Raw genomic sequence first — 10,353 nt, forward strand, 5'->3', positions numbered from 1 at the left:
CATTAATTGTGTTCATTTGACTATAAAACCAACAAAACATTTTTTATAAATTATGAACCTAGTCTTTGATACGAAAATTGTTAGATCTATTGCCTGCTATGTAACTGAATATTAAATTTCAGGAACAATTTGTTTTATCCCTGACACTTTTTAACGAAAGAAATTAATAACTAGAGACCTATGACAAAAAGAACTTGAATGAGCTGATTGTAAGAAAGAGTTAGTTAAACAAAACAATTGCCAAGCAATACTTCGCCTACCGGAAGTTGCATGTTTCATGTTTTGCTGCTGTAGGAATCACATTTCGTTATACATAAACTTAATTGACATACCCGCATATGTCCGTAATCACAAGTCATCTATTGACTGGGATTTTATGAGACAAACAGTCGTACTTTCAAGCTGAAGCATATATCTTTCATGACTTGCACATGGACATAGAGACAGACAGACAGACAGGCTAACAAACAGACAGATGAAGGGACAAAATAAGATTATGTGCATATTTTACATATTGCCTTCTATGTATATCCCAGGTTTTAAGTAAAATTACTTTTAAAGTTACGACGGAATCCACAATTTTTGAATTACCAACAAACTGGACGAACGGGCGAATAAACGGGGAAACAAATGACATGCACATTAATTAAATTTTTCTATATTATCTTTTTCCTATGTTTCAAGTTTCAGGAAAAAAATATTGTACTTAAGTTATCGCAGGATCCACTTTTAGCATTTTCTTGAACTACTTGTTGCCATTTATTGCATCGATATTTGTCATTATAGCAACACAATAACAATCGTGAATAGTCAGTTAATATTGCCGTCTACCACTTTTCATAAAAAATATGCCTTGAACCTTAAAAGTTATCACTTGACCCGCCTTTCCACTACATGTAGTTGTTTCCTTAGGTAACGCAATTTTGTCATAACAAGATAAAAGACTTGCATATATTCCATATTGCGTTTTATCTATGAATAATCTTCCATGAAAATAGGTATTGTTCTTTTAAAGAGACCGCTTGACCCACCTTTCTACGACGGACAGACGAACACTGGTAGGAGACTTATAATACATTTAAACTAGAGATTGTTTGTTATGATAAACGTATGTCTCCCGCCACTTACCACAAAAAAGTAAAATGCAAATATTCGTGGGCATTAACTTAAAAGAAAATCAATAAACCATACCATTCCACCAATGTACACAACTAGGGTTGGCAATGGTAACTCCTGTGAAGTTCGGTGTAATTCCAGCCACTGGTATAGGAGAAGTATATTACAGATAAAAATGGAAAAATTAATGGTCATGACTCCACTGAAAATCATTTAATCCGAACTATGCTTCATACAAATCATCCATGAGCTAATTGTATACAGCAAATAGTGTAAACATTGTAAATATAAAAATCAATGAACTGGAATATTCCGATGATATGTAGACTAGACTTGGCAGTGATAACTCTTTAAAGGTTTGGTGCAAAAATCGCACAAAGATTTATGAGATGTTGCTAAAATATCATAAAATTGAAAACTAAAGGGCCATAACACCCCAGAAAATCACTGATAGGCAACATGCCGATCATATGAATAATAAGACGTGGTAGTGATAATTCTTAAGGTCTGATGGAAATCTACCCATCATGTAAAATAACGGGCTAAAACTGACGAATCAAGGGCCATAACTCTACTGAAAAACAACGAACCGGAACATGCCCTAGATAAGCGCAACTAAGCATGACATTGAAGTGTACTTTTATGAAGTTTGGTGTAATTTATCCTAGGTGTATCGGAGCAGTTTCCCGGACAGGGTAAAATACAACCAATCAAGGGCCATAACTCCACTAAAATTCACTGAACCAGAACATGCCTATGATACGTATAACAAGGCTCGGCAATGATCACACCTGTAAGGTTTAATTGACAAACTTTATGACTTACAGACTTACAGACAGATGCAAAACATTGAATTAATATGTCTCCCCTACAACATGTGGAAAACATAATAACTACATGACATATGATAGACTAAAAGCCTGTTTATTAGAATGGAGAGCCACTAAAATTCACTGAACTAGAACATGCCTATGATACGTATAACAAGGCTCGGCAATGATCACTCCTGTAAGGTTTAATGGACAAATTTTATGACTTACAGACTTACAGACAGATGAAAAACATTAAATTAATATGTCTCCCCTACAACATGTGGAAAACATAATAACTACATGAAATGTGATAAATTTCGGCTAATTCTTATCCATATATATGACGAAATTATATAAATTGTATCATTGATCTTGTCATCAAAGAAAAATATCGAAAAATACATTTTTGATAAAAAAAAAAGGAAATAAAGAAAGATTGAAATCTAACGTAAAAGTTATGGTATTTTTTTTATTTTACATAGCCATAATTATAGCGTTCTCTTTTCAGCAAGGGCACTTTTGTCTAAAAAAAATCAGTCTAGATTAACTTTACTGTTTGACTTAACAAAGGTAGATATTACTAATATCACTGTACAAAGACAGTTTATGTGTAGAATGCCTTTTTATTTTCTTTTGTTTTCTTTAAAGGACGTTCTGGGGAATATTTCTTGTCGGACTGAGGATTATGGTTGAGGCTGATAGTGTTGTAGAATACACAGGAGAAGATGGATATAAGTAAGTCATGTACGTCATTAGTAAAATATTTATAAATAGTAATCACTCTGTCTGTCCATCCGTCTGGTTTGGCTGTCGGTCAATATGTTGACACCTTCTTGTCAGGGCCATGATTTTAATACCCTCATCCAAATATTAACCTATATTACAACTTTGTTTTCTTTTTGGAATCGTCTTACAACTGTGAACGACCCGTTTATTTTTCAAATTAACACAGTATAAAAGAAAGTACAGTCGAGACTGCCTTAACGACTCCCTGAATGAAGAGACTCCCTATCATATGCGACTTTATTTTTGCTCCGGACGCAATTCACTATAAATATAGTCTGAATTAAGCAACGCCCTGTCTTACGCGACAAGCGACTGTGAAATTTGGCTCCCATATCGATTGTTAGACCGTTTTCAGCGACTTTGAGACATTCCCTTTGAAAAAAGCAAAAAAGAGTAGTCTTGACTTTGGAACAGCGTGTTAAGGCGATAGAACTGTTAGATCGGGGGAAACCAGCTTATAAAATTGCTGAGGAATTTGGAGTCGGTAAGACACAAATTCAAAATCTACGTAAAAGAAAGCTGGAGGTGTTTTCTGACTTTGAAAACAATGTACCTGGTAAATCAAAAAGAAGACGGTACCAACAACATGTATAAATGTATAGAATGTGTGACAAAATATGATTCAACATGTGTTGCATTACATGTATTTCAAAAGGTTTTCAGAATAGGTAGTCTTGTATTTCTTTTTTCTAAATAGTCTAACAGAACAAAATATCATTTTATAGGACATTACTAATATTCAAATATTTCGTTCGTCTATCGCTAATAAAATATGTTTAATATGTTCAATACGAAATGGTATTTAATAATAAATTTACGCCTTGGTACTCTTTAAAGTTCAATTTTATAACCAATGACGATACTTTAAGTTTTTAAACGATCTCGAAAAACCACATTTTTTGAAGACGTTAGAAATGATTGTCCAGAAATTTATCAGATGTCTGCAGTCTAGGAAAAAATGCGAATATTCCTCAATACAGTTACAGTGTTTACAAAACGGATTATCAAATATATTTCAATTAAATAAATTCAGATTTGTAGCAATAACTTAAACTGTTTTATTTTGTTGTCTAAAGTGACTTTATTTAAAACATAATAGAAGGAATTCCACATAATGTGTTTACCAAACTGCTGTTCCCAGTATTTATGAATATATGGGCGTTCAAATTTTCTTTTTAGAATTATATCATATATGATTTATTTGTCGTATCTTTGAAAGGTTTATTTGGTTCAATAAATAAAGCTTATTCTGTCTATAACCTTGTTGAGTACGAATCTCTTGATTTTAGTTTTGCTTTCTATGAATTTGGTATTGACTTCTTAATGATTTGAGTTTCAGCTATCCAGTTATGCTTAGATTTGAGAAGAGTTTATATTTTATTAACATCAATTTCTCCAGTATTTGAGATAATATCATTAACGAAAATGATCTTGGAGTCTATCCGTGCCTTAAATGTAAGACATTTGCCGCTATATTTTATGAAACGATTGCCCCAGAGTATTTGTTTACGTATTTCTTGAAAAGATTCTAATTTAGTTTTATCCATTTTGCTTTTATTGCATTCATTCCATACATCTTTAAGTGTTTTATAAAAGTTAGGAATAGTGTATTTAGTACGTGGAAGTGACTTATAGGAATCTAAGTTCATGAAAAAGATCAGAAAATTCTCTCTGTATTGATTTAAGAAAAACTGTGGTATAACTTTCCAATTCGCATTTTCTTGTGATAAAAGATTATATACCCATTTTATTTTCATTGTTTTTGAGATTATGTTTATATCTGTCATGTCGAGTCCCCCATCACATTTATGCCCAATAGTAATGTTTCGCCTGATTTTATTTTTACAACCCCAAAGAAATTTGAAGAAGAGTGCATTAATCTTTCTTAGAACATCTTTTGGTGTTTCTAAATTTTGTATTAGATATTTAAATTTTGGTAACGCTAGAGACTTGATTACAAGAATTTTGCCATAGAGTGTCAGATGTCTTTTACTCCAATTGTTAAGAAGTGATTGACATTGCAATATTTTATTTTTCCGGTTAAGTGTATCACACTCTTGTCTGTTATTTCCAAAGATTACAACTTCTGCTTTGATGTCAAATTCTTTTGTACTTTCATTATTCTTCAGTTTTCCAATCCATAAACCTTCAGTTTTTGATTTATTCAGTTTTAAACCAGAATATACACCGAACTCATCGATAATTTGACTTGCAAAAGGAATTTCTGACTTGTCTTTCAAGAAAAGTGTAGTATCATCTGCTAGTTGAGTAATTTTCAAGTGCCTAATTTCTTTATCATTAATTGCAATTCCATTTGTATCTTAACTTTTACGGATTTTCATTGCCATAATTTCGGCTACAATAATGAAGAGTAAAGCTGATATTGGACATCCTTGTCGTATACCTTGTGAGATTTTAAAGAAATCAGATTTCCACCCATTATTAATTACGCACGGGGATATATTATTATATATGTCTTTACCAAATTAATGAAGGATCCTTGAAAGCCAAATTTGTTTAAGACATTAAACATGAAGGCCCAGTTTGCTGTGTCGAAAGCTTTCTTAAAATCTAAAAATAGAGTAGCACCATTAATTTTTATAAGGTCTGCGTAATCGATAATATCTTGAATATGACGAATGTTATAACCAATATATTGATTTTTTATGTATCATTGCTGGTCAAGACTAATTGTTTTTGGATGAACATATTGAAATCCTTTAGCTAAAACTTTAGCTGCTATTTTGTAGTCAATGTTTAATAGCGAGATCTGTCGCTAGTTTTCAATATTTTCAGGATCGCCTTTTTTGTAAATTTAGGAAAAACACTTTGTTTTTGAGATCTAGACATTTCACCATTTTTAAAACCTTCGTTTAGGGCATTAACGACTAAATTGCCAAACAGATTCCAAAGCTTTACATAAAATTCAACGTATAATGCACCTAACCCCGGACTTTGCTAGTTTCATTTCGTTAATAGCTTCATGTGTTGATACACCTTCACATTTGTTTGAAAGCTCATTAGTTAACTTGTTTTCTAAGTCAGTAGCATCAAGGTATGACTGTGAATTTATATCGCTTCTTTCAGAACTATATAAGTTTTTATATATAAACACTTCTTGATTTAAGATTTCATTTCTGTCTGTTATAATTTTATTATTGACAACAAGAGAGTTTATTACTTTTCTGCATTGTCGCGACTTTTCTAAACTGAAAAAAAAAAGTTTCTTTCACCTTCTTCAAGAAAGGATACCCTAGAGCAAACCTGTGCTCCACTTGTTTTGAGATTATATATACTTTCAATTTCTTTTTCAAGTTCTTGTATTCTGTTTTTTTATTGATGTCAGGATTTGGTATTTGAACGGACTTTTTAAGTTCCTTTTCTAGTTTGAATAACTGGTTATGTCTTTCCCGTGATGCCTTTTTGAAAAATTTATAGAAGACTCACGAATTTCTAACTTACAAATTTCTAGTTTTATTTGCTCATTTTTGATATTTGAAGCTAATACGGAATTGATTACTTCTGAATTGTAGGAAATATAATTTTCATCATTTAATAAGGAATTGCTAAATTTCCAGAAGCCTGGTCCACGTTTGTTAGGTTCTCAAAGAGATAGCTAGGTGATCAGTGTATTGTATTTGGGCTGGTCTAATATCAGTTGAAAGTATAAGGGGTACCGAGTGGTTAAGGTTGCTGACTTCAAATCACTTGCCCCTCACCGATGTGGGTTCGAGCCTCACTCGGGGCGTTGAAATCTTCATGTGAGGAAGCCATCCAGCTGGCTAATGGAAGGTCGGTAGTTTTACCCAGGCGCCCGCTCGTGATAAAGCAATGCACGGAAGGGCACCTGGGGTCTTCCTCCACCATCAAAGCTGGAAAGTCGCTATATGACCTATAATTGTGTCGCTGAGACGTTAAACCCAACAATATTTTCATTAATTAACCAAAAGTCTATTCTACTCTTTTCCATGCTATTTTTTCTACGCCAAGTAAATTGTTCTATTTTTCCATTTGTTTGCCTCCATATATTTATTAAATTATGAACTTTTAATCAATTTTGTCAGAGTTTCTACTGGAATATTTTTAATGTTATTTTCTTTTTGAGATCTACATACTCTATCATTTGTTGTTATCATTAAAATCTCCACCTATTAATTTAAGTGCTTGATAGCTCTCTGAAATTAGATCACTTAAGTTATTGAAGAATGTATTTCTGAGTTTTTTTATCATTAGGTGCATAAATATTAACGAGTGTATACGTGTTATTATTCAGTTCAATGTTATAAAATACGTATCTACAATCTGCATCATAAAATTCTCAATGGATTTATAATTAATGTGTTTTAGAATAAAGATGGAACATCCCATTCAGAAGTTTGTAATAGTAAATCTTTTTTATTAGTTGGTGAAAAATGAGTTTCTTGTAAAAAGACCATTTGTGCCTTTTGTTGCTTTAACCATTCCAGCAGCCTTGACAATTTTTTCTATCGTTTAACCCTTATGCATTTAAAGAAACAAAGTGATTATTTGAGAAACTTAGTTTTGATTCACTGATTAATATCAAGTTATAATTTTAAAAGGATGTCTTATAGTATACAAAAATACATATATAATATAACAATCGTAAAGCATACCACGAAAAAAATCACTTGCGTTATTTACAGTTTCAGCAAGAACTATTAAATTGACGACCTGCCGAGTATTATATGTTTAAATAATTAAACGAAAGAGTGGCGATCATAAATGGGAGTGTACTAAATATATCAAATAATATAATGTAACGCACGAAAACTTCGTGGAAGGCGTAAATTGTTACTATTAATGTTACTATTCAGACAGGGTGCTAAACGTGAAAACTTGGTCTTTATCCAAGGCGTCATACATTGACGTTAACGCGGAATCACGGATTTTATGTTTTCTCCCTTCACTTCCACTGTTTTAAGCAAATATAGGACATTTGCAATTGTTTGTACCACTTGAAAATCAAGACACAGCTGACCAAGATTGTTGTGGCGTCTACTTCATTAGTTTATAAATATTAGTTGCTTTTTGCCAAAATTTCTACATAACTAAACAACTGCCTGAATATCTATGCGAGTCGATGACGACATAACATACATTATAAACAGTGACATCCACTTAGTTGTTTACATTCGCCTCCTACGTCCGAATGATACCATACTCTCGGTGCATGTCGACCTGACGTGTTGCTGCACTTTAACGTATTTTCTAGCGAACAGGTGTTCTGTTAGTACGAATATTAGCGATGAAATTCAAATAATGACAGATGAAAAAGCTACTGCGCCGGTAATGCGTAGCTTAGGTAATTAAAACGTTCTACGCGCTTCGCCTGTCAGCCAAAATGTTACAAAAAATGTATGACCAAATAGGAGAAAGATTGCGAATTCCAATGATATATTTTAAATTGCTCTTTACATAATATGCGTCTTCTGACACCAAAAGTCTACGTTATTTTGAACCGCCCTCGTACATGTCTATACATGTTTTTAAAGTTTATTTCAATCATAAAGTATATCCATAATTCAGTATTATAGTCCGTGAAACGTCATTAAAGTTCTGTTTACTTTCAAGAAGCATTTTATATTTGTAAAGTTAATTATTTCTTTTCTTTTTCTTTTTCTGCTGTTTATCATGCAGAATTTTAGTGGGAGTCGGGGGTGATCTATCTGTCACGCTTTTAACTGTCTACCCTTGTTCGGCGTTTCAGTTTTATTAAGAAATTTATCCATTTGCTGTTGAACTTTAGCCGTGGTAGATGTCTCGCGATTCACGGAAATCTCGGACGGTTCACCTTCAGTGGGTTCTGGTGAAGACGTTTTGGGAACTTATTTCATATATTACAACTTTGTGATATGATGAACCCACTCTCGCGCATACCTAATATTCTACTCGTAATGCAACACGTACAAATAAATTGCCGTGCGCTTTGATTGGTTAACAGCATGAAGGGACTGCGTTTTGATTGGTTAACAGTATAAAGTCGCGCAATATTCTAGGTAACTCGAAGTTAACCCTTACCCTTACCCTAACCCTAACCCTTACCCTGAAATATCACTCAATAAGCACTGGCTATCAGTCCTTTCAAGGCTTTGATTTTACATAAGAAAATGAGGTTTGTAATCGTAGCTTCAAGATAAGCGGGATTCATAGGGGCTTGCAATCTCACACGTTCTTGTATTTTCCTTAAGCTTTATTACCCTAACTAAAACTTTTACATTTTGCTTACTGTGCACATAATTTGTTAACCTATCAATCTGTTAAAACTTAGGAGGCCTCAGAACCAAACGGGTCTTCATTGTTCTGAGAATGATTTTGTTACCAGTTTTATCTAAAAAGTTTAGAAATATTTATCTCCACATTATGGTGTGCAATCCTTTACATCTTATCCAAGGTCAATGACATGAGGGGTGAATAGGGTGATAGATACTGTACTTTCTAGCCTAGGGCGTAATTTTTGTTTTATCTTCATTTTTAACTTGATAAAAACATCTATTTTTCTTAAATTATGGTTTCATTTTTTTCACGACTACTAAACCATTGCTCAACCACCAAAAGGTCGCGATTAGGAAAGAACAAGAACTCGTTTCAGAACTCGGAGAATGTAGTGCCGTGTAAGAACAAAATTTTAATTTATTAAAGATTGACTGTAATTTCGTTCAAATAATATTTAAATTGTTGTGCCAAGAGCTTTTCTCGTGATTCACACGTTCGTACATTTCAATATCTGTCTGTTTTCTAACTATATTTCGATGCGTATATTTCGATGCCGAGATACACTATAAGAACATTATCGCGCATGCAAACGGTATGAATTTGCATGATACTTTTAAAGAAAGAAACATTAGAGTTTAGGAAGGAATATGCCAGTCCCTTTTTACAAGTGGTGGCGCTTTTGTGTCAGTTATGGCGCTATGCAGTAGTGTGTGTGCAGTGGCATATTGTTTTGGTTTTAGCTCTTTTATTACGGCTACCAATTAACACTTCCGTACTGTTTTAGATCTAAACAAACTTATCAGTTTTATTGTTATTGTTACGTCTAAGGAATACGTACAATAATGAAGGTAACAGAAAAACAAACCAGCAACTATAAACAATATCAAACTTCATTTTGAAAAGTAACAATTCAGAAACCAATGAAAATGTACATTAGACGTAAAATCTAATTATAATATGCAAGAATAGTTCAATTCCTGTCTTGGTCAAGTTTAAATCCAATCAGTAATAATTTCAAATTATTCGCAAAATCCAAACTGAATTTAGTATATCCAAAGATTATAAATGCACTCTCCAAAGATAAATTTTGTATATCCATCAAATGATAAATGTCCAAATTGGTAATATTTTGTTTTAACAAATACAGGTAAGTTTTTCAATAAGGTCTTGCTTTAGGTTCTGTCCAATCCGAGAATAGTTTCCAATTTAAATCATCATGGAAGGTTCCAACATTTCATGTATAACCAAGAATAAAAAGAAGATTCTGGAAAAATCTAGAATAACCAAGTCTTTACAATAGTGTAAATACGCTGTATATGGAACTTTCTTGAAAAGCTTAATCTATAGATAGCTTATTGACATACATGATATCTCAAAACTAGGACAGGTCTTATCAGTAAACAAT

The 10,353-nt window shown here is 32.7% G+C and overlaps 1 protein-coding gene across 1 annotated transcript in view; it reads left to right on the plus strand.

Annotated features, from left to right (window-relative positions):
• Positions 1–10,353, plus strand: part of LOC123531960 (uncharacterized) — a 142,294-nt gene that overhangs the window by 97,162 nt on the left and 34,779 nt on the right. Inside the window, exon 13 of the mRNA XM_045313280.2 lies at positions 2,577–2,663. Coding sequence (XP_045169215.2) covers positions 2,577–2,663 — 87 coding nt within the window. The remainder of the gene's footprint in view (positions 1–2,576; positions 2,664–10,353) is intronic.

This window comes from Mercenaria mercenaria, chromosome 11 (assembly GCF_021730395.1).
Source record: "Mercenaria mercenaria strain notata chromosome 11, MADL_Memer_1, whole genome shotgun sequence".
Lineage (NCBI taxonomy): Eukaryota > Metazoa > Mollusca > Bivalvia > Venerida > Veneridae > Mercenaria > Mercenaria mercenaria.